Source organism: Culex pipiens, chromosome 1 (genome assembly GCF_016801865.2).
Source record: "Culex pipiens pallens isolate TS chromosome 1, TS_CPP_V2, whole genome shotgun sequence".
Classification (NCBI taxonomy): Eukaryota; Metazoa; Arthropoda; class Insecta; order Diptera; family Culicidae; genus Culex; species Culex pipiens.
In genome coordinates this window covers 7,158,414-7,184,387 of record NC_068937.1, presented here as the reverse complement: position 1 = coordinate 7,184,387, position 25,974 = coordinate 7,158,414, and the positions used below count along the sequence as shown (strand labels likewise).

At 38.1% G+C, this 25,974-nt stretch overlaps 2 protein-coding genes across 2 annotated transcripts in view; one reads left to right on the top strand and one right to left on the bottom strand.

Annotated features, from left to right (window-relative positions):
* Positions 1-16: 16 nt before the first annotated feature.
* LOC120428470 (activator of basal transcription 1-like) lies at positions 17-898 on the bottom strand. Its single transcript, XM_039593485.2, has one exon. It carries the CDS (start codon positions 779-781, stop codon positions 38-40), a length of 744 nt encoding a protein of 247 aa, XP_039449419.1. The 5' UTR covers positions 782-898; the 3' UTR covers positions 17-37.
* Positions 899-3,546: 2,648 nt separating this feature from the next.
* LOC120429961 (partitioning defective 3 homolog) overlaps positions 3,547-25,974 on the top strand; it is a 147,270-nt gene continuing 124,842 nt past the window's right edge. Inside the window, exon 1 of the mRNA XM_052706662.1 lies at positions 3,547-4,641. Coding sequence (XP_052562622.1) covers positions 4,534-4,641 — 108 coding nt within the window. The 5' untranslated portion in view covers positions 3,547-4,533. The remainder of the gene's footprint in view (positions 4,642-25,974) is intronic.

Sequence of the window (25,974 nt, the reverse complement as noted above, 5' to 3'; positions counted from 1 at the left end):
CTAAAAAGCAATTCAATTCAGAGAAACATCCCCCTCCTCACGCCACTTTATTCGCCTTCTGCTCCCGTTTAGCCTTCTTCCGCGCAACCTCACTCCGGTCCAAATTGTCCTGGAAGAAGGTGGCCTCCTTCCGCGCCTGGGCAATCTCCGTCCTCAGCTTCTGCTTGAACACCGCCCGCTCGTACGAAAGCCGCTCGCTCAGGTGAATCCACTTGAACCGCGCCAGATACTTCATACTCCACAGAATGTCACAAAACACGGACTTCTTTTTCGTACTTATCGGGCGCGTGTTCAAATGTTCCACCACCGCCTTCGCGACCCGTTTCCGCTTAAACTCAACCCAACCCTCGGTGTACCGAATCATGGCGCGCTTTCCCTTCGCCGTGCGCTTCTTGACGGCGCCGTCCTTCCGCTCCGGCTGCAGGTAAATCCGCCCCACGTCCCCGTACGGTTCCAGCAGTTCGCGCAGGATCGTCACGTTCATGTGCTTCGGAATCGAGCTGATGTAGATGATGCCCGGTTTCTTTTTCTGCAGCGGGGTCACCAGTTTCGGTTTGGGACGTTTTGCCGCGGCAGGTTCCTCATCGTCACTCGGTTCTTCGTCCTCGTCGTCGTCGTTGTCTCCGGATTCTGGTTGTTCGTCGGAATCGGCGACGGATTCTTGCTCTTCCTCATCGACGGTGGGTTCGACTTCTGGCTCGGGATCTTCCACTGTCGATTCCTCCCAGGCGGAGGAATTGTTGAGGGATTTGCTGTTACGTTTTTTGCTAGTTTTAGTCATATTTTAACAGATAACCAACGAAAGAACTAAATTTTTAAATAAATTTAAGATTTTATCACCCGAAACGCATCGGCACCTCGTTTTGTTTTGTTTTGAACTGGATTCAACACGCGCTTTTGACATTTTGTAGAATAACGAGGGGTAAGGCCTCCCGGGAAAACTATATTTTTGCATTCGGGACTTTTTTAAGTGGAGAGTTTTCAATCATCAGTAATTTTAATTTTCTTTTTTGTATTTTTTGATTTGTCTTAAATTTGGTAGGGACCATTACTATGACCAAAGACGAGACCAAAGATGCCATTTTGCGTCATTGGTTTTACCATAAAATTTTCCATACAAATTTGACTACTGATGCCTACACAAAATTGGTATCAAAATATGAAATATAACCTGTTTCTTGAGAATTGAATTTCTGATAAAATTGGTGTCTTTGGCAAAGTTGTAGGCATAAGAAAGACAATATCGACGCCAACATTTCAAAAATCATCATGTACAAACCATGCGTTTTGAGAAAAACGCATTCGAAAGTTTAGCAACATTTTTCAATTCCTATTTTAATATAAAAGCAAAAGCAGATGTTCTAATGATAACAAACGATGAAAAACGTTGAACGTTGATTTTGAACGTTGATGAAAAACGTTGATTTTATTGATACTTGATCAGTCATATTCAATAAAACATCATTTCCGCCACTATATTTCAGAAAAAAAACATAAAAGACTTCTTTTGAAATCACAAACGTCTATATCACCCTTTGTTATGATTCGTTTTTCTTCGCCGAATGTACATGGCGCTTTTTGCAAGCGGAGGGGAAGTTTTGTTATGATTCGCTTTTCGTACATGGCGTCTTTTTCATGATGCTTTTTTCGTCACGAGGTTCATGTAGTCTTTTATTTGACAGGTTGTCAGGGCTATATAAACAGGTACTGCTGATGCCAGAGATTTCGTTTATGTTACTTTATTTAAAATCATTATTAAACAGACTTTACTGAAGTAACTTTTGCTCATTTTTGGTGTAGAGGTAGCTTATTAGGAGTACTTTCAGAATGTGCAATAACCCAGAAAGTGTCAAAATGTAATGATGCCTTTTGAAGTGTTGCCGTCGAATTCTGGAAAAATATGCACACTCTTAATGCATTTTGAATTGAAATGTAGAATTGTGGCTTGTTGTTTCAATTTTTATATTTTTTGCCTTTCTCTTTCACAAAAACTTAGAATTTTTTGCACCAGCCTAAATATGTCTTAGAAACATTAAAGATTGGACCCCCGGTTACTGAGGTACATATAGAAATGGTAAAAAAGAAATATTTAGGAAATATAAGGTTTTTTTGGTTACCGCTCAATAATTAAGTACTCAACATTCAAATGACGTCGAAGAAATGAAAATAAATAAAAATGTGATGTCCTAACTTTCTGATTAAAATAAAATGAGAATTTTAAACTCAAAACATTTGGAGAAGGCTGAAGATGTAAAAAATACTTTTTAAACATTAATTCCGTCAAGAAAAATTCAATGAAATTGTTGTATTTTCTGAACATTCTGATAAAAAATAAAATCAGAACTTTCAATTCAAGATATTTTGAAAGTGTCTGGTGTATTTATGTTTTTTGACTGTATTTCAGCAACTAGAGGTTAAATTTAGAAAAATTCTTAGACTTGGGCAGCGCCAAAATTTTACTTTATGAAAATTAAGTGAAAGTTTTCTAAGATCATGTTTTTCGGCATTGCTCAAAAGTTGTCTTTTTTGACACTCTAAAACATATAAAAATATCATGCTCGTTTTCGTATTATTTTGCAAGAGGCCGTATCTGTATCCACCATCGTTAAACTTATAGATTTTTTCTCTGCAGCAAATCGAAATTTCATTGTTTTAAAGTAATGAGCGTTTAAAGGATGTGCAGAGGAACAATGTAATCCAAGGTATTTCACACTGGGTTCAATGTAAATTTCATGAATAAAAACACTAATTTTAGATTTTTCAGTTCAGGATCTTTCTGCCGAAAACAGAATAACTACTGATTTTTTCGACAGAAAGATGCCGAAGTTGTTCTGATTAAAAAAACATATAAAACACAATAGCTTATATCTAGAGTTTTTTTATTGCACACTTTGCACCAAATTCTCCACCCTTGCAAATCATAACTGCACACCAAATATTTGCACACTTGAAATCCTACCCCTTCTCCCCCCCGCTCGCCTAGAGTGGTGCGTGTCTCGACTGAGCTTTGTTGCTTTCGACCACTTTAGATCAGTTTCAAACTAGGGTGTGTGTCTTAGATAGTTTTTTTCTGCTGTAGTTTGAGGTGTGCACTTTGTTGGAGAGCTTTTCACAACTTGCACGATTGTCTAAAAATCTCTGAAATCCGCAATAAAAGGTCCAATAAACCAAATTTTCAGTTTTTTAGCTTTTTGGGTGTTTTTTAATAATCCTGACTCAAGGCAGCTTCAAAAACACCCAATAAGCAAAAACTGCTAATTTGGTTTATTGGACCTTTTAAAAAATAACTCCAGATATTACCTTTAAAAAAATAACTCTAGAAATGATAATTTTAGCTGAAAGTTTAACTAAATTAAATTGTTGGAATCTTCTCACCGTTTCCCGGAAACCCAATCACTTGTTGATATTTCATCAAACGCTTCCTGGCTGTCAAACTGTTTAATTCCGATCCCCTTCAAAACCCGTCAACCGTTTGCGCGAACGCTTCCTTTTCAAAAAAATATTTCGCTCTCCCTTCGCTTCGCTCTCTTTTCTCGTCCGTTTTCAAACTCAGTCCGTTTCGAGAGCTCGCTTGCGCTGGACGTGTGTGCCGCCGTGGTGCCCGCGTCGTGTCATCAGAATCCGTCCGTGTGTTTGTCCGCGGTTGCGCGTCGGTCTCAGCAAAGAGAATCCGGCATCTTCCGGAATTCCAAAAAAAAAGCAGCCGTTGATGACTCAAAAGTGTGATTAAAAGTGGTCGTGGATTTGCGTTAAGTTTGTTGAAAAGTTGGGGAAAAATCCTGTCTCAAAGAGGAGGAAAGAAAAAGGAAACGAAGAGGAATGAAAAAAAGTTTCAACGGGCGGCAGGTGGTTGTTCTTAAATGTTTGCTTGTGTGAGTGTTGCGAAGAGACCCCGAGCAAAAACGTCCGAGCGCCTCCTCCGTCTGTCAGATTTACCTGTGGTGGAAGTGTGTGTGTGAGTGAGGGGAGATTGTGTGTTGTTGTTGTTGTTTTTGGAATCCTTGATTGGATTTGGAATCGACTTAATTGATCGCGCGCAGTTGGAAGTCTTTTTTTTGGAAAACTAATTGCTGTTGGAAGAAAAACAAGTTCAAACATCAAACTGCAGCAACGAAAAAAGGAGCACTTTGCAGACAAAACAAGAAAAAAAAACACACAGATTCTGTTTGTCCTCACCGCGACGAAAACGGTTGAAGGTTGTTATGGTAACGGTCGCGGAATAACAAAATAACAAAAGCCATCAGCAGCAGCGCAGGTGTGCGAAATGTCAAAACATATTGCGCTGGTCCTGAATTTGACGTCGATGGATGGGCGCCAGGTGTGAAGAACCCGCAGCAGCAGCCGTCCCCGTTCCGGAAGTGGTTCCACCGCCGAAATCATGAGTATCTTTGATGAGCTGTGGTGAAAAGTGTGTGTCTATCTGTTTTGATGATTTTGATTTGTGATTGTTCGAGTGCATCGAAAGAGTAGTGAACGAATTTTTGAGGAAGAAAAAAACAAACCAACAAAGCAACGAAAATAAGGTCAACAATCATGAAGGTGACGGTGTGCTTTGGAGCCACACGGTTCGTGGTGCCGTGTCCCCCCGGGACCACGGTGCGCAAGCTGGAACAGGAGGCCGTCGTGCGGTACAAGCGAAAGGTGAGTTGTTTTTCTAAGGAGCCGAATAAGCCAGTCCCGGACGTAAACCCGAAGGATAGCCCTCGACCCGCAGGAAGCAGTCAAGAAAATACTTGGTGGAAGAAGAGGAGGTGCTCTAAAGTTTGGCTGAGCTGCGGGACATTTTCTCCGAGTACAGCGCCAGGTTCATGGCCTGTAAGTCCCGCTTGGACCAAGTAATCCTCGTCAGTTACATTATCTCGAAGTATGGAGTGTAAGGAGTTGTTTTTGCGATCTTCGGTCCTAACCTGGTCGCAGCACCAAAGAGGACCTAATAAAAATAAGTTATGAATAAAAAATCCAAATAAATTGCCTTAAACAAACAAAACAGCGCTGTTTCATCATCCCCAGACACACTACTTCCAGTGGGAAAAGTGTACTGGTGTACGGAGCCACTTGCTGGAACGGATTGCCGATCGAGGCAAAGACAAAATCAACCATATTTTCGTTTAAAAGCTGTGTTAAACAACTAGTTTAAACCTTCCGCATCTAACTTGGATTTTTAGCTTTATTTGGAACCATTTGGTTGGTTTATTTATCTCCGTTTTCTATCTTAAAGTTACCTCCTTAACCTGATAAAAAGTTGTAAACTAACAGGCTCTCGTCACAAATAAACAATCAATTACAATTACAAAAAAATAAATTTGAACATCGATTCTCAAGAAAGGTGCTGGCTTAGAAGAAGTTTGAAATTCGATCCCAGTCACGAAATATGCGAGCAAAGCTGATTCTGTCAGAATGCTGTTAAAATTTCCAAATATGTTTGAATTCTGTTGTAATCTTGATCGTTGAATTGGGTTGAATCAGAAAGTTATACATATTTTTAAATGTATTATTGTTCCTTCTTTTATACAATAATCAACAGATGTCAAACTGTTCAAAACATGGTTCTTAAAAAAGTTACAAATTGTCAAATCATTGTCCTTTCCTACGTAATTTAATGATTTTTAAGCGTGTTAAAAATTGTATATTTTTTTCATTTTTAATAAAATAAATAAACTTGGGTGTTTCAAGCCACAATTTTTATAAAATTGATTTTAATGTCAAAAGCAATGCCCAATTTTCTGAGTGATAATTTGAAAAAATAAGTCAATATTTCTTCCAGACTCAGTTAAATTAATCGAAATTGTTTATTTGTAAAGCTAAAAAGTGAAAATAAAAAAAATGAACACAACATTGCTCATTACTTTGAGAAAAGTGGATCGTCAGATTATCCTTGGGCATGAGTAAGGACCTCGACGCCGTTAGCAATGTTGGCTTTAAAATAAAATTTCGTGATAATATCACTTCCCCCCCAGCCAACATTTTTGCCATGCAAAGCGGGCCTCGACGCTGTGTCTAGGTTTAATTCCTAGCTAGGAGCCATCAGTGTCTTAAGAGGTGGTCCCAAGGCCGAGTAGGAGTTCATGAAGCAAATTAGTCGTCTCCCACCCCTTTTAAATTGAAAAAATGAACTCTGAAACCAGCGCTTACTCACAACAGAAACAGAGGCCTCTTCTAGGCATTGTAGGATAGAATAGATTTTGAAATTTATTTAAAAAATTTATTATTACGTAGCATTTTGATATGTCAAAATTTCCATAGAGTCTCGGTCAATCAATAGTGCGATGATATCGGACAAAATTCGTTAATCTGTTGAACTAACGGTTTTCGGATTATGGTTGTATCGACCATTGTTGCGAATCGAGGGTCTACTGGAGCCTTGACGATCAAATGGAGCCTAACATTTCAAAAGGGCGCATGGGTTTTGTGAACAGGAGTGTGTCTGCTTCACTCAAATGACAGTTTACATAAGGTATAATAGAGATGCACTCTTGTTTGCAAAGCTCTATGCCCTAATGAAATGAAAGGCATGAAATAGTCGTCTTAATTACTAGTGTTCAACTTATGAACTGTTCATTTATGTTTATTGGTTTTTGGAAGCGGCAAGACTGGTTTAAAAACAAGATCCTTTACCTTATTTGGCGTTATAATAAAACATTCGGGGATTTGAGATTAAATTTACTTTCAGACAGTTTAGTTTAGGTTGTTGATTAAAGTTAGATAGTTTTCCGTGGATGAATAATTGGACTTAAATGATTAGTTGATTTGAACGAAGTGTAACATTTCATTGGCAGATCTGTTTCTAGTTGTAATGTACGACAAGACTATTGACGGACGTGACAGGTCGGCAGTTAGTTTTCATCTTTTTTTCTCTAGTATTTTTTATTTCCTTTAAATTTGGAATACATCATAGGTTTCTTTTGTATAGATCTCCGATTAGTTACATTTTCTTATTTAATTAACTAATAATTTAATTTATTCCGGGCCTTCTTACTTTGAATCACAATTTCAGATTTTCTTTATTCAGTGTTAAACTTAGATTACCGTTACTGCTCAAATCATCCAAGTTCTTACTACTCACATCAACACTAATTTTCTTTCACCTCCCCCCTCCCGATCCCCTATATCTTCCGGTGGTGTTCATTTGGTATGCAATACTAGTTCGGCCACTACCCTTTTTTCCACAAGAAACCGGACTTGGACTGACTTGAGGCCGCGTCCCCCACCTTGCTCCGTAAAACGAAAACGAAAAGTGGATCGTCAGATTATTTTGCCAGTTTTTTTTTGTTCAGACCTGGCAACCCAGCCTCTCACACCTTATGTCAATGTCCATCGGGATAAGTGGGATACACTCAATGTTTACATTTGTATATAAGAACTAATAAAAAATATTCCACAAATAGAGGACAAAAATAACTTTCTTATGCAACTTGAAATTTTCATAGAACACTTTCAAACATGCGCAAGCAAGCCAGCCAGCCAGAATTCATTGTTGGAATTCGAGCGAGAAGAAGGAAAGCATTTCTCGCTCGCGAACGAGGGAGAGAACTTGTAGTACTTTTCTCTTCTCGTTCTCACTCGCGCTCGCATTTTCGTTCGCGTTCTCGCTCTCGCCGCGAGCGCTCGCGAACGCATCGTGCTAGCCGTTCGCCCCAACCTAGCAATTTGTTTATCAGGCTTATGAATACGAACCAGGCGATGGTATAGAGGTGTAACTTCAATCGCTGTGTTGTTTTTTGTTCGTTTCTAACACGTTCAACTTCTCGCGAACGGGCAATTCTGGCTCGCGAGAAAGCCCGTTCGCGAGCGGAGGAGAGCACAGGCAATCAGTGAGTTTCTCTCGGCAGCTCGAGACTCGCGGCGAGAACTCGAGAGAGAGAAAATTTTCTCTCGAGAGCGCGATAATACCAACACTGGCCAGAATTAATAATATATTTTTGAGTCAATACTGATTTTTAGAAAAAAAAAATCGAAATTTGGTCGCAATTTTTTTCAATTTTAACACTTGTAGCCCCAACGGGGTCAAAAAAATTGGAAATGCCTTTTTATTATAACTTAAGGTAGACGCATCTGTTTTGGATCTACCTTGTTGGAGGTGATTCTTGACATTCTTCCGGATCGAATCCAATAAGAACAATCCAAAAAGGTTGAGTTTTCGTCGAGATACAGACGGATGACCCCGTTGGTGCTACAAGTGTTAAGCCCTTTTGAAATGTTAGCCTTGATAAAAAAAAACTAGAACATTGTTTTCGAAAAGTTCGAAAAATTTCGCAAATGTTATTTAAACTTTAAAAATCAATCCATAGTTGCTGAGATATCGACATTAGAAAATGTTGGGTTGTTTGGATGAGACTTAGACACATTAATTTTCCTGTTTTTAAATCTTTGCATGGCAATATCTCAGCAACTAAGGGTCGACTAAGTTCAAAAAAGCAAAATATAGAGAATTTTCTCAGTTTTTCAGAAATATTTTTTTCATAAGTGGGCAAACATGGGACGAATTTAAAAAAAAATTAATAACTGCGACTATTTTCAAAAATGATACTTAAAAATGGCTATAACTTGAAACGGTGCACTTCATCAAAATTTCGCTAATGTACTTTTTGATTGCAAATTCAATTTTACATCGACAAATTAATGAAGTTGAAACGACCAATATTTCGATTTTTTGAAAAAAATCAGTATTAATTCAAAAAGTCATAACTCGGTCAAAGATTTTTTGCTCGTTCTAAAAATTTTCTGAAAAGATGACATTTGATATTCCCTAAATCATATCAGAACATAAAAACAATAAAAATTGGGTGTTTTTTTTTGCAAATCAAGTTTTAGGGACAAAAAGTGAAATTAAAAATACCCAAATTTTTTTACCGTGTAATCCTTATCCTCATTACCATTTTTTTAGTGTAATCCTTAGCCATACCTACAACTTTGCCGAAGACACCAAATCGACCAAAAAATTCCTTCAAAAGATATAGATTTTTTAATTTTCATACGTGTTTTTTGTATGGACAGCTGCCAAATTTGTATGGAAAATTGTATGGGCAAACTAATGATGCAAAATTGCTTCTTTGGGCATACTGAAGGCACAAAAAAAATTTCAGCCGGATTAAAAAATACAAAAATTAAAATTAAAGAAAAAAGACTGTTTTCGTGAAGAATTGCTTATTAAGAAAAGGCCCATGACCAACAGTTGGCAAACTGAAAGGGTCTAATAACGAGATTTTTTTAAATTAAGAGTTTTATTGTGAAATGATTTGTTTTATCGTATCACTAGTAAAAAATACTATCAGTCAAGCTTTTTAAATAGGAATTAAAAAAGTTTTCTACTTTTCGCCAGCGATTTTCTCGAATCTCGGTTTTGTGCCCTAATGAAATGTTTGGCTCGATGTATTTTAATTTAAAATAGGACCCTTCCTGAGGAACCGGCATCTATGTGGGATCAGGATAAATGTACGAATTGGGACAGCTGTTGAAGCTATATTTTTTGCACAATGTTATGATATTTTGAGATTCAGGATAAAAATGGCTTCAATTACCATTTTTAAAACATCCCGAGAATATAAAAATATTTTTTCCTTTTTCCGAGAAATTTAATATCCTGGAAAATAGGACGCCCTAGTATTATTGTTTCTTTATTTGCACAAAAAACAACAGTTGTCCAAAATATTGTTTTAGGTTGAAAAATGGTTAAATTATTCCCCTGAAGGAGGTATTAGGCTATGACAAAAAAATCAAACTCGCACTTTTTGAAAGTTTAGTAGGTTGTCTGTTTTGTTTGTTTACCTGGATTTGTTTGAGATTTGAAATGAAATTTACCAAATTTGAAATTTGTATGACCCAATCTCACCACCCAGTCCCAATGTCACCCATGATGACGGTATCTTTCTGTAGCAATTTTTAAGCGTCCAAACCCGACCGCTGTACCACTTTTAATTTTACTAATTTCTGGTAATTTTACCACTTTTCTGGTGTAGTGTCACTTTTTTCAGTCCAAATTGAAGTAAAATTACATCATAAAAGAGATAATATTCAACCATGGGACCATCTATAAACCACGTGGACACTTTTTTGAGATCTTTTACTGTGTAGTAAACTCGAACAAAACGCAAATATTATAATAATTTTGTAAAAAAAAATAAAAGCAAGAAAAATAATTCTAGCATTTTTCTCATCAATACCTACAACTTTGCCGAACATAAAAAATCGATCAAGAAAATTATTCTCAAGATATCAATGTTTAAATATATTGATATTATTTTTGGACATACAGTCCAGACTCGATTATCCGAAGCCTCGATTATCCGAAGTTTCGATTATCCGAAGTTCGATTATCCGAAGGTTTGTATAGGACTTCGGATAATCGAATCGCGAACAAAAAAAAATCTTTTTCCTGTTTTAAACATCAGATTCGAGTTCTGGTTACCTATTTTAGTCAAATTTGAATAGTTGATTGCCTATTAAAAAATAAAATGCATTTTTTCAATATTTCAACACCGCCATATTGGCCGCCATCTTGGATTTAAAAGTTTTAAATCAATTTAACGTAGTTTAGGGATCATACTTAAGCTCAACAATAAAAAATAGGCAACGAAACATTTTTTTTTCGTGATTCGATTATCCGAAGTGAATTTTTCCCGAGGCCTTCGGATAATCTGGACTGTACTGGAAATACTGACAAGTTTCAACCAAACCAAAAATGCAAAATTAATCTTTTCTCCAAGTTTCGTAAAAAATAATTACAGTTGTAGAATATGCAAAATAGTCTCAAAAGAAATTTAACCTAAAAAATGATAAGTGCAAACTTCTTCAAAACATAAAACCTAAGAAGTTAAGTTTTTCGACTCTAAAACGAGATTAAAAAACCTTTGAAAATATAATTAGCTGTAGAGGTTTGATTCAGATCCATTTTCTAATGAACGATATAATCCGAAAACTCCCGGATTCAAGAGTTCATGATTTATTTTAGATGAGTTCTTGTATTCGGTATGAAAGTTTGATCGATTCATTGCTTAAGACTTATCATTTTTTTTACAAGTTTAAAGTATTGTCTAGAATCTCAACAACTCAACCAAACAGCACATAAATTTCTCCCATGGGAAAGCCATGTCTTCTGTCGCCCCTTCCACACTCCAATAAAGCTCTAATCAGGGTCATAACATAAAACATGGACTATAGGGCAAGTGAAAACGTTCACTTTTCTCGTACTCAATGTTCAACACGAGAGAGAGTGCGATGCGAGCATTTGGGTAGGAAAGTCTCGACTGTGTTGTGCTTTCTAACATCGAACAAGAGAAAAGCCCAGAAGCCCCACAACTGAACCGTCAACACAGGCTTAGTGACACGACTTGGAGAGTAGAATTACAACCTACGTGGTGATCTTTTCTTCGTTGACGGTTTTCCTCTCACTTTCCTCAGTTCTTCTGGTGGGGGATTTAATAAATTTCCCTTTTTTATTTCATTTTAAAAGCAATCTCCGGCCTTTTTTAACCGTTTGGGCACACATGATCTTGACACCCTAATTGCGACGATCCCCGGAATTGGGCATCCTGTCCCGGAAGCAACGTCGGTGACCACTCCTTGCGTACCAATATAATGAGTTCATCGTTACGGAACGCTGCCCCACACCCTCTTCTCTGCAATCCGATTAAACAAATGAAGGGTCCTCCAATCTCCGGCTTCGCGCGCGCACGACCAATCCCTGATTTTCTACAAACCTTCATGGAAGGGACAAAGAACTGCGTGCGTGAGTCGCGCCTCTCGGCGCGAAGGAAATGATGCAATTAGACGGCGAGGTTCTCCTCGAGGAGACTATAAAAATGACACATTGAGAGTACGACAAGGCTTCGTCCGAGGTGTAATTGCGAAGGGGACCTCAACCGTCGCGACCGGAAGAGGATCATTATCAACGAGTTACGGTCTCCGCCCCTAGGGCTAGAGTTGTGCCTCGTTGAAGGTAGAGAGCAATCTTCAAGAACGATGTTTGAAGCGGAATTCTTAGGTAAAAGTTCCCGAGTTTGTGCCAAACTGGTCCTCAGAAGATCTCACTCTCAAGTTTACCCTCTCGGCGAGCAGCATCAGATGATGATGACGTGCTGTAGTCCGAGTAGTTTTTTTTTTGCATTGGGCACGACCTCGTCTTCTGGACACGGACCGAAAACCGGTTCGGGAGATGCCTATTCATGCACTGTTGGAGTTGAAGAAGAACTCTGAAGACGACGACCGACGCGCAACAACAACTCCGCCATCGTTTTGGTTGTTATTATTTTTGTTCTGCTTTCTGGTATACCTACACGCTGACTGAAGTCTTGGTCGTCTTGAAGACACGAACTCTATTTGTTTTCTGCGCTTTTTGGTATTTGCTTGGCCGGTGATGATGATGACTCTTTATCTGTTGGAGGTGTCCAAGTTCGCGCGCCGCAGGTTCAACCACGGAGTTTTACATCATCATCCTGCTCCGGCCTCTCGAGCGGTCGTTGTTCCATCGACATCGATGGCGTGAGGCGTTGTTGTGGATTGCGGCGCGCACCTTGATGAGCCTCGCGGCGGGTGAATAATGTGCGACGGCCGGGAATTTCAAGGTTGAACGGTAGTTGGGTCGCGCGGTTGCCCAAGCGAGTTAGGGGTGGTGACGTCGTAGACCGAAAAAAAACGGTGGTTTTGGTGGAATGGAATACTCCATTTGAGACAATTTATCGTGAGTTCAGTGCAAAAAGATGAAATGCAAGAATAGTGAAACAAAACAAAACAGCAAACTTATTTGCCAAATTGTACATGTCAGTTAGTCAGATAGAACTATTAGACCTCGCCTCTAGATGGACTTTGATTTGAAAATTTGTCCAAAAATCCATTTTTATGTTTTTTTATTTACAAAATATTGATAAAAAAATCGTTATTTTTTGAATATTTTAAATTTGGTTTTATGGTTTGACTTGTTTTATGCAATTTTGTCAATGTTTTCTTTTTTAAATGCAATTTTTCAGGGATCAACTTTTACCATATTTCCAGCTGATAACACGTATCTTTTAGGCCAATTTAGTGATTATAAATTGTTATGCCTTATATAGTCCAGACTCGTTTATCCAAAGGTTTCTTAGGTATTTCGGACAATCGAATAACGGATATTTTGTTTTTCTCACTTTTAACGTCAAATTCGAGCATTTCAAATTTTTCATCACCGCCATTTTGGCCGCCATCTTGGATTTAATGTTTCCAAATAACTCTGGAGTATTTTTGAGTAATTTTTAAGCTCAAAACAAGACAAAGGGGAAAACGTGATTGGATTATCCGTAATTATTTTTTTTCGAGGACTTTGGATAATCCAGTTAAACCACACAGTGAAAAATTGTTTAAATTTGGAAGGTGTAATTTTGGAAGGTCGAATATTACCTCTTTTATGATGTAATTTTACCTGAATTTAGACTGAAAAAGCGACATTACACCAGAATAGTGGTAAAATTACACATTTTCAGAGGTAAAATTACACATTTTTTCTGACATATAAGATGTACCCCTTCTCAGATGTAATAATACCATATTTTTTTTCTGTGTAAACAAAACAGTAAAAAAAGGTCAATAAGATAAATGCACATTAAAAATTCTAAAAAAATGAATGGATGAAAACTTAAAACAACACAGTTAAAAAAGTAGTAATTCAGCTGCGTGTAAAAGGTCTGGGTGTAAAAAAAATGCATTATTTTATGAAATTCTGTGTAATATTACACCCTGAAATATGTAGCCCATCAGTATGGGAAACCTACTTGACCGAAATGTCAAGCTGTTATATGCGTTTATCCATTCCATTATTCATCGGTCTGATGGCCGAGTGGGCTAAGGCGCCAGTCCTTACTGAGGGTGCTGGATTTGAATCCCGTCGGTTGCAATTTTTTTTCGTGTTTACCAAAAAATGTACATGCAGTGTGTAATATTAAGTGTTTATTTTGACGAAGGTGATGTGCATGCTTTTGCATGCGATTTTACCATCGGATTTTATGCTGTGAAGAGAATTCATTTTTTTTTTTGGACGATGCTCAAGTGACTTTCTTGAAACTAAATAAAATAAGCCGTAATTAACTGCTTGAGACTTATTTTCAAACACATTTTCAGTAATTAACAAAACCTTTTTAAAAATCATAACAATGCACAGTGGTCCGAAACCGAAATCTAGCGTGACAAAATTGATACCGGCCACACGTTAAGATTTAGAGCTTTGGTGTCTTCGGGACAAATGATCAGGGTCAATTGGGGCATCTTTTGGTATGGTGGGCATTAGGGTGGTCCAAATTTTAGGGTGGTTCAGAATTTTTATTTTGGCGGGATGACGAGATAGCGCTTTGGTGTCTTCAGAAAAGTTGTAGAGAACACCATTCTGAGCAACTTTGCTGAAGAGCACAAAGCTCTATCTTCAAACGGAAAGTTTCTAAAGCCATTCTTGTAATTTAGGTTGAAGTGTTTATGAAAAAATGAGTTTTTTGAATTTATCAACTCAGGCTTGTGTCGTAGCGAGTTGGTGTCTTCTAGACATTTGTAGAGCTTATCAAAACACACATTTATCTTCCAAGAGAGCAAAAATCGGACCTTTAAAACGAAAGTTATAGCCAAAATACGTCGAAAAAGACGCCATTTTGAAATGTGAATAACTCGAAAAGGTGGTGGAGTTTGACCTCGCTCTTAGAAGCATCTGAAAGTACACATTTTAGAGTACATTTGCTGAAAATATCTCGGGGGTCTTTTTTGTTTAACTTAATTAATCTCAATTTGAAAATGAGCATTTTTTAATCGTTTTTTGCCCATAAGTTTTGATAGAATTGACCAAAATTCATTTTTCAAGAATAAAAATGTTCATTTTGACAAGCTCTACAATTGTCTAGAAGGGCTAAAAAATGTACAAAATGATCTAGTGGTTGTAATAGAAGAAACAAGTTTTGGCTGAAATATTTCAGGAATCAACAAAATAATTAAATTTATTCCTGAAATATTTCAGCCAAAACTTGTTTCTTCTTTTACAACCACTAGATCATTTTGTACATTTTTGAGCCCTTCTAGACAATTGTAGAGCTTGTCAAAATGAACATTTTTATTCTTGAAAAATGAATTTTGGTCTATTCTATCAAAAGTTATGGGCAAAAAACGATTAAAAAATGCTCATTTTCAAATTGAGATTAATTAAGTTAAACAAAAAAGACCCCCGAGATATTTTCAGCAAATGTACTCTAAAATGTGTACTTTCAGATGCTTCTAAGAGCGAGGTCAAACATCACCACCTTTTCGAGTTATTCACATTTCAAAATGGCGTCTTTTTCGACGTATTTTGGCTATAACTTTCGTTTTAAAGGTCCGATTTTTGCTCTCTTGGAAGATAAATGTTTGTTTTGATAAGCTCTACAAATGTCTAGAAGACACCAACTCGCTACGACACAAGCCTGAGTTCATAAATTCAAAAAACCCATTTTTTCATAAACACTTCAACCTAAATTACAAAAATGGCTCTAGAAACTTCCCGTTTGAAGATAGAGATTTGTGTTCTTGAGCAAAGTTGCTCAGAATGGTGTTCCCTACAACTTTTCTTAAGACACCGAAGCGCTATCTCGTCATCCCGCCGAAATAAAAATTCTGAACCACCCTAAAATTTGGACCACCCTAATGTCCACCATACCAAAAGATGCCCCTATTGACCCTGATCATTTGTCCCCAAGACACCAAAGCTCTAAATCTTAACGTGTGGCCGCTATCAATTTTGTCACGCTAGATTTCAGTTTCGGACCACTGTGCAATGGTAAAAGATGAGAAAAAATAGAAAAATCAAGGAATCATTCTTTTTTTTCGAAAGAACAAATTCTCAAATTTTAGCGAGGTACTCCAATTTTGATTGTTTGCCCTATGCGTGTCAAACGAAACCAAAATTTTGAAATGCATACTCAACTATAATAATTTACAATGAGTGGTTTCAACCATTTTTTTAAAGGATTTTTTCTTATCATGACTGTTTTTGTTCAGTTTTTGTAAGATGTAGTTTTTGTAAATAAGTTTTTGTTTTTGTAGTTTTTGTAAATAACTTAAAAACACTTGAAATTTGTTTTTTTTTTCATTTCTTGATTTTGTTTGGAATATTTTTTTTTAATTTTCTTTTTTTTATATTTTATTGTTTTGTTATTTTTTCAATTTTGCGTTTTTTTAATTATAATATTTTTAATCTTATTTTTTTTCAATTTTCGATCCGAAATATCAGGGGGCAAAAAAAATATGCTTACAGAAAATTTTTAATTTTAATGGAAATATACGTATTGGGGTTGTAAATTTGATCTAAAAATTTTTTTAAATAAAATATTTCTGAAAAAATAGGTATTTTTTGGCCTACAGGGCCAAATATTAATTAATAAATATTCATTTTTAACAGTAACTTGCAAAAGCCATGACAAAAAGTCAAACCAATCCTGGATGTTTATGGTACATTTTAAATTGCTTAAAAAGAACTTTCGAATGCTACTAATAGAGTTGCAAGATTAAGAGACACTCTCAAAACACGAACGACGAATTATCGAAAGATATCTGCTCGTAAATCTTCCATGCTACAAAAACTGTGTACGGGTAAGAGGTTGGCCATCCAAGGAAAAATTTGATAAAGTATAACAAAAATGCAAACAATTTTAAGATTTTTTTTATGTTTTTGGACGTCAAACTTCAATGCCCGTTTTACCCTACTTCCCTTTGTCGTAGAGAGTTCATATTTGGCATGAGTTCATCTCATGTATAGATAAACAAACGCTGAAAGTTACATCCAAATCGGAGCACCTCGATACGACCTCTAGAAAAAATCGAGCAAAATCGACAAACATTGCCTCTTAAACAGTTTTTTTTATCATAACAAAAAAAAATAAGCTCTTTTTGGTGAAATTCTATGTCTTTTCCTAGATAGAACTATAGTGATCTGGGATTCATAAATTTTGAGCTTTATAATTTGATCAACAGGAAATCATGATTTGACTTTGACTGTAGGAGTCATGAATTCCTTTACCTCTGAATTACTGGGTGAACAAATCTCGTTATAGCTGAACAGCAGGATTTGCTATTACATGATTCTTTTTTAAAAAAAAAGTTAAACCATTTAGGAGGATCCTCTGATTAATCACGATGGACTACGACAGCGTGTGAGCCTTTTGGTTCAAAAATCCCTTCACCTGCAACGCTTACATTTCCGCATCCAAAACCAAAGCTAATTCATCCCTTGCTGCAGGTGGCTCGCTCCCTTAGCTTGCCCAATCAACCCGGAATCCAAAAGCAGAAGAAGAAGAAAAATCCAAACTTGGGAAAGGTCCTAAAAGCCCCGTCCCAAGTCATTTTAAGGTGCATCTCCCTGGGGTACGATTCCCGATCTTTAGGCAGCGATCAACGCTTTTTCTTTCTCAGTCTATCTCGAAAGTGCCTGTTCACCTCACAAAGGTTACAGGTCGCTCGCTCATCATGACCGGGCCCAAAGCTAGGCGATAAAGAATAGACATAAAAAAAAGTTTTGAAAGGAACGGCGGCGGCGGCGGCCCAACCTGTGCTGTGTTTTGAAACTTTGAGGTTAGGTTCAAGGATATCTGTAATGGCCGCACTCTCGTTAAGATAAGTTGTTCCATTAGGGCGAGGGAGCTTGATCCCACAGGGCAACAGATGGAAATAAACAGCGTTCGTTGAAGGATTCTTCGAAATCAGAGTCCGGTCCAAGACGACAGATGTCGGGTAAACGTCGTCCACTAGATAACGTAATTGTTCTTCATTAGTCCCCCCCCCTCAGGAATCCCACTTAGTTCCGTCCTGTTAAGCTCATCGCGCAAAGGTGTGTCCACGATCACTTGTCTAGATCTTCATCAACGCCGCCGCCGTGCCAATTCTAAACCCCCAGGCGTCGTCTTCCGGAGCTCAAGACAGCTGGCACACGCTAAACGTTTCCAATTAAATTAATTACCGTTTCATTACCCGGTGTTGTGGCGAAACTCTCCTCGGTAGCAAAAGCGTAGCGAATCTTTCTCGAGAAAACCAAGACCTTTCTTCGTCTTATGTTTCTTCCAGCGCTGCGCGTCGTCGTCCAAAAGTTCAAAGCTCATCATCTTACAAAACTACATCCAAGACACCGTGTTCGAGTCGCACAAAAAAGTCGTGGGAAAATGCGGCATTTGCAACAATTGTGTGTTTATTACACTCTCCCCCTGCATTGTAGTTCGGTTGAGGGTTGCAGTTTTAACTGCATTCTGATTTTGCATGCGCGCGTGATCGCGTTGCATTCCTAGAATAAACACGGAACACTTGTTTGCGGCAAAGGGAAGCGAAAGTTTGAGGTTTTAAATCGGGGAACGAATCGAAGATTCTATGAACAAATGAATCCTAAAGTTATTAAGTTCAAGCTTAATAAGCGATTCAATAGATCGAAATCGAGGTTATCAAGAAAACAGTCCTAGTTGAAGTATTCATGAAACCCAGTGTATTTCTCTCATAAAGTGTTCAGCCGTAAAAGGACTTCTTAATCTTAGTGTAGAACGTCACAGTTCCCTTTTATTCGTGCTTCATCAATCTCAGTATAGTTGAAATATAATGTGATTCATGAATTCGAGTATATCAAGTATTAAAAAATGCATAGACAGTATTGAGGGATTTAAGAGTTCCTTTATTTCAAGTTTGAAGGTATTATTCCATCCCTTTAGTTCAATATTGAAGATCTTAACTTAATTTTTAAGTATATCGTGTACAGTTCAGATATAAATAGATTGGATTTCATGTATAAAAGGATTCCAAAATGTATGCATATCAAGCAAATGAGATTCATGAATCCCTTTCGTTCAAGATTTATGAATCCCAGTACAGTTCATGTACAGTACAGAATTATGAATCGTAGTATAGTTCATGTATGAAGAGATTTATGAATCTCAGTACAGTCCATGTATAAAGACATTTAAGAATCCTAGTACAGTCCATGTATAAAGAAAGAGATTCATGAATCTATTGCAGGTATAAAGAGATTTATGAATTCCAGTACATTCAATGTATAAAAAGATTTATGAATCCCGGTATAGTCCATGTATGAAGAGGTTTATGAATCTCAGTACAATCCATGTATAAAGAGAACTATGAATCCCAGTATAGTCCATGCACAAAGAGAATTATGAATCCCAGTATAGTCCATGTATGAGGAAATTCACGAATCCTAGTATAGTCCACGTATAAAGAGATATAGATATATGAATTCCAGTACAGTCCATATATAAAGAAAGAGGTTCATGAATCTATTGCAGGTATAAAGAGATTTATGAATCCCAGTACATTCAATGTATAAAAAGATTTATGAATCCCAGTATAGTCCATGTATGAAGAGGTTTATGAATCTCAGTACAATCCATGTATACAGAGAATTAAGAATCCTAGTATAGTCCATGCAAAAAGAGAATTATGAATCCCAGTATAGTCCATGTATGAGGAAATTCACGAATCCCAGTATAGTCCACGTATAAAGAGATATATGAATCCCAGTACAGTCCATGTATAAAGAGTTTTATGAATCCCAGTACAATCCATGTATAAAGAGATTTAAGAATCCTAGTATTAATAATCCATGCATAAAGAGAGTTATGAATCCCAGTACAGTCCATGTATAAAAAGATTTATGAATCCAAGTATAGTTCATATATAAAGTGATATTTGAATTTGAAGTATAGTCTATGTATTAAGAGATTTATGAATCCCAATATAAAGTTCAGGAATAAAGAGATTCATAAATGCTAACTTTTACAGGTATACAGAGGTTTAAAAATCCCTGATGAGTCGTAGATTACCAGAACCAGTTCCAATATGTTGATCCAATACCAGCTTTGTGGAATCTAGAATGTATTACAATATCGTTGAAGAGTTCCTCTCTTGCACATTCAAAATCCGTACGTAGTACTCGTTCGTTTTGCACGACCTATCTTCGAGGCACGTGGCCTTCATACCGCCAATTACATCAAACTCGCCAACGTCTTATATCTATACTCGTTGCAGCGTTTGGTCAGCCCTGTCCGCGCAGATCGTCAAACCAAACTTTGACGGCTCCCGTAATACGCACTTTCACCGTTCGTTTAGTACAGCTCTAGTCCGCCCGCGGGCAGAGCAGCCGCCTAACACGGCTTAATTTCTCGTCATTTGACGAGCCTTTTTCTTCATATCAGCAGTCTTGAGGTATTGAGCTATTATCGCGCGGCCCCCTCCAGGGCGTTTTTCGGAAGCAATTGCATAAAATTTCGCGGTACATTAGGGCCATTAGCGACGTTTGGGGATAATTGACGAATTGACGCGGTTACTCAACAGGGAGGGGGGTGCAGTGAAATTCAATCAAAATCCGTTAAATTTGTGAGCACGAGGGACATTAGCTGCTTAATGGTTGGTAAATCGTTCCTTTGGCTGATGAAGCGATTAGCAAGTTGCGTTTTTGTTACGGTGCCCAAGCGAGTGTTTTTAGGGTCTCTGTCGTAATCCGGCAATTTAGGCTGTTGCGCCAATCGGCAGTGTTGCTAGTTACCAATTTTGAAAAAGCTGGTCGGCACCCTCAACAAATTTCCAAAAAAAATGGCACACACACGTGTTCTCCAAAGGAGAGTCCAAGCATATGCTGACGCTCTCGAAAAAGGGACCAACCTATGTTTTTCAAACATCTGTTCTGAAAATTTGACGAAAGCAACGCAGAGAGTAAAAGAAATGCCAACAACAAGTCATCTGTGACATTGAAAAGCGATACATGTGCCTGGTATGGGTACGAAAAGTATGCTCCGGCGAAGGGCGGACAATTGAACCTACCCCGGAAGTGTTACCGGTTGTTGCTGTTTTCGAAACAAGGGGGTTCATAATTTCCCCTTTTGGAATTTAATATGCAGCTCTTTTTATTGGTTTGGCAATTCGTTCCATGCAGTTTTATGGGGTGAGAAAAATTACAAAGTTGTGCGTGTGGTAAAGCGTCCGGAAATGGGCGAGCTTGCCCCTCAGATGGACAATCGTGATAAGGAGCTATCTCTTGAAGTCGATCTATATCGAAGCGCGTTATCGGTCTAGGTGTAACAAAGTGTTCTGGATCTTCGAGAAGTTCCCTGCGATAATATGGAACTATGGGGACATCGATCAACTCTGTAGATTTGAATATCCAGTTATTTTAAGTGTATTTAAGATTCTAAGAACTTGGTAGCGAAATCTACTTGAAAGATCGATGTCCCCATAGCTTCAACTGATAGCTGAGAACACCAGAAAGATTTTGTAACCTTTGTCAGCTCAAGTATTCCAACCACTTTCAATATTGATCGAGTTCAAAGCAATAGCCGGACTTGGATCGACGAGAAACCTTAAAAAACGACGAACTCCAAATTGACTAGCTGCGCGGTTTCGTTTTCCGAACACCATTTTACCTTCCAGAGAAGAACCAAAAGGTGCGTTCGACATTTAATTGAAAGAGAATACCGCGCCGGGTCGAACGAAACTAGGTGATTATTGGGTCTCGACATCCCATCAACATTGGTGGCGGTGGCGACGACGACGACGTGATGAAGACGAGATCGGATGAAAAGTGGAAATTCGAGAACGTCGTCGGACTTGGTCTGTAAAATTAATTAACCGAGTTCTGTTTTTGGGTGTTTTTGGTGGGACGCCGTTGGCGTCAGACCTTCAGTTCTTACGCTGGAACTACGGGTTTTAATATGTAATTTCGTTGGTTCAACTAAGTGAAAGCCCACGCATTCGATACGGAGAGATTACAGGAGGTCTTGGTCCGGATTTGAACGCATGTCTAGACATCAACGGGCGTGATTCCGAGGTCAACAGTCCTAGATCTAGTTCAAGACGTCACGGTCCCACGATCCAATAAATCAGATTAAAGGAAGAAGATCCCACCGTGGAGTAGACCTCGAGCCATTACCTTACATAACCCGAACGATCTCCCCATCGCGCAAATGCCAATGACATTGTGAGGAGGAGGTTTGCATGTCTTCCGTGACGCGCTCGGGGAGGAGGATCCGCTGATTACAGTGATTGCAGATTTTTATGCTTCTCAGAGAGATTCACCCAAAGACAATGCACCACTCCTACCTCCGAACGCCGCTCTTGGCGGAGTGTGGAGTTGCCAAAGATGATGAAGCGCGCTACTGCTGATGATCACAAATTTCACTTTCATTGCCGTTGCGTGCAATTAACCAGAGCAGACTCCGACTCCGACTCCGATGTGTGTGTGTGTGGGGATGATGATCCACGCGAAGAAAGGCCCCAACAACGGAGATCATTCAAACCGATGGATTCCCACAGCAATAACTCAACGGTTCAGCTATAATTCATTACCGGAACGGTTGTTTCCGAAGGCAGCGACGACGACTACCTAACTGGAAGATCTCGCCGCGATTGAACCGCCTAACGAGGCGCATCCCTCAGTAACAATTACGCTCTCACTGACTGTGGCACTTCAACAGTCAACTTTGTTTGTTTGGTTATCGTGAGAAACGCAAGAAGGATTGGGTTTGGTGACCTTCAGCGAGTTCAACCCCGCGGATAAGATATTCAAGGATCGGCCTCAATTTGGATGTCAATTGATTTACGAGAGTTCCACCGGTGGTGGCCTTTCTGCTATTTATTGCATTGAGGAGGAGGCGATGACGCCGTGACATTGGCGTGCCAGATTTGGACAGGATGGCAACTTCTGAAGATGGTGTCATGACATCTTCGCGTCATCATTTTTGTTATTACATGAACGTTGGCTGTGACGAATGCTCATGAATGAGTTGTCACTGTTTAAACAATAAACTAACAGAAGCAACTTTCTAAACCGTGACAATGTTTATTGTTTATCGATGTTTAGCAGCAGCGACCAGAAACGTTGAAACAAAGCAGCTAATTGCATTGTTATCAACTTCACAACTTCCCTGAACTCATTTGGTGTGTACCCTCCAGCTACTGTTTATCGCTTTCAGTGACAAACAAACCAGTAGCTAACCCTAACATGTTCCTGGTACAAGACCTATTCGTGGGTGCACGACGCGATGCATAATGAAATGCCTTCTCGCTGGTACATAATTTTAGGGTAAAGTTACCAGTAATGGAACATATTTTTTACAAAATCATAAATCATTGTTAAGAATGCATCGACTGCTAAATTTCTCTAACCTGCCAAATCACATGTACATTATAAATATTCCACCAGATATGATGTAAATTTCCATGCAACATGCATGTAAAATTACATGATTTATCATGTAGTTTTTTTTGTGAATGTAATAAAACCCTACACAAAAAGGTGTGAATTCACTCGGCACGGAAATGATGAATCACATGTTAACTTGAGACTCGACGTTACCGGTTGAATCACACGTAAAAACATGTTTTACGTATGATTTGTTGCAAATTTACATAAAATTCTACTAAATTACAAATGTTAAATTTCGTACAGAAGTGTTACATCAATAGTGACGTGATATTCAGAATTATTTTTTCTGCAAACAAAAATGTTACATTAGAAATCATGCACCAAAACATTTCATGATAAATGATGTAAATTTAAATGCGCACAGTAAAAAATAATGTAAATTTGGAAGCTGTTATTTTGGAAGGTTGAATATTACCCCATTTTATGATATAATTTTACCTCAATTTAGACATGAAAAGTGGTAAATTACACATTTTCAGAAATAAAATTTGCAACAAATCATACACAGAAAAAAAACGTGGTAATATTACATCTGGGAAAGAGTACATCTTTTATGTCAGAAAAAATGTAATTGGGAAAATGTGTAATTTTACCACTTTTCTGGTGTAATGTCACTTTTTCAGTCTTAATTGAGGTAAAATTCCATCATTAAAGGGGTAATATTCAACCTTCCAAACTTACAGCTTCCAAATTTACACCATTTTTTTACTGTGTACGTAAAAACATGATTTAACGTATGATTCAGCTGATTTCTTCTAGTCTCAAGTTTACATGAAATTCATCACTTCCGTGTCGAATAAATTCACACCCTTTTTTACTGTGTAAACATGTAGGGTTTAATTAGATTCACGGAAAAAAGTTACATGACAAATCATGTACCAAAGTGTTCCATGATAAACAATGTAATTTTAAATGCAAGCCAATTCCTGGCTCCATTACCCTACATGTATGCTTCACGATTGATCGATTAGCCCGAGAGCGCGATGTGCCGTCATCATCATGCACCGACCCGCATTTTGTCCGATGTTGCTGTTTCTCTCTTTCTTTATTTCTATGACTCGAAACTTCTTTCATTCCTTCTTTCCACCGGCGCATCATTTCGCGGTCAGTCAACTCGCGTCGTCGTAGTCGTAAAATAAAACAATATTACACAATACCACACTGGATGCGATTTGGCTCTTTTGTTTCGACCTCTTCACGTATTCGTCATTAAAAAGAAGCCGCGCGAAGTAATTCGATACCTCTGAGTTAAAATTCTAAATGACCATTTCCATTGTTCTAGGAGAGTCCAAGAGGTGACGAGGAAAACGTCACTTCTATCGATCACGATGTCGTGGTTCCTTTTCTAGTTCAGTGATTTATGACCGCGCCAATTGACTTTAATTGAACTCTACGGGGGGAAAGGGGTCATCAGGGCGGGAGAGATCACGCCCCATCGCGTTGGTCAACGCATCACGATCTTCTTGTGTTTTATTTAGTGTCATGCAGGACGTGACGCCGACTTGATAAGATTATGTCAGAAACAAATTCTTTTCGAAAGTTTGCGTCAAATTTAGTCTTTTCGTGAAACTTGGAAAGTCTCAGCCGTTTAAGCAAACAATAAGAAATCATGCTCCGAAAAACTGTGTCAAATTTCAATATCAAACCCTTTTACACAGAGTCTATCTAGCTAAACTCCACGAAACCGTAACCGTGTAACACACTTCCATGCAAATTTTCCACAACTCAGCGTTGTAATCTGCTGTTGTTTGCCTTTGTTTGTGCCAATTTTCACCACTCACAACGGCGGCCTTCAGAATGGCCGACACTTTTCACTCCCGCTAATCGATTCCGCGACGCCGAAAGAGCCAACAAACCATGGCGGCGCCCAATTTCACCGCTCATTGGGTTTCACAGTCGGATTTTTTTGTTGTTGCTCCCACAGTGCAGCGATAGACTTTCACTGCAACGCAACGGCTGCATCCGATAAGGTAACATTTCATAAGGCCACTCTTAAGACGTGTAAATTTACATGGATTTTTATGTGAAATTGATTTGAGATTATCACTCTTTTTTCAATCAGCTCAAGAAAATAATAATGCTTGACTTGTAAAATTACATGAATTACCATGTAAACAAGAATGCGAGTGCTAAGCAATTTGAGTGATTTGTTTTTGTTTTTTTCCACAACATGCAATGGTCAAATCAAATTGATATGTAGATGATGTAAAGTTGTGATTTAATGTAATCTTCCATGTGACTTGATGAAAATTTACATTGTTTATCAGAACATTGTTTGATGCATGATTTTTTACATTTTTCTTTGATACTATTAAATAAAGAAATTCCTCTTTTTTTGTAAAAAATCCACTGAAAACATGCTTCATTTAAATGATTTGAAAATTACACGCTAATTCATGTAATTTCGCAGTCATTTAGCTTGCGTTGTGAAAAATCAACCAAAGCATATTCTCACGCCCTTTCGAAACATCACCACCCAATGCGTTCCGAAGACATCATCACGCCTAATGGAGCAACAATTTGTACCCTACTGTTGCCTCAAAGAGATCACTATGGTTGTTATAAGACCTCCCTAATTCGTTGTGTACAAATCCAGCATACCGTGACACCAACTCATCATCGCCGCCAGCTTCTTTCTTTACCATCAGAGTTGATGCGTGGTTGTTGATGCAGATGGTGATGAGGTGTGCGCGGTTAATCGAACGGAAAATTGCAGACTCGGCGTCGTCGTAGGATATTTTCATCCAATGGTGTTTAAGGAGGGAAAATCTGGTCAATCTTGTTTCTTCGCGCGTTACGCGCACACAACA

Coding starts and splice junctions, on each gene's coding strand:
- LOC120428470 (XM_039593485.2), bottom strand. CDS start 781: ATGACTAAAACTAGCAAAAAACGTAACAGCAAATCCCTCAACAATTCC.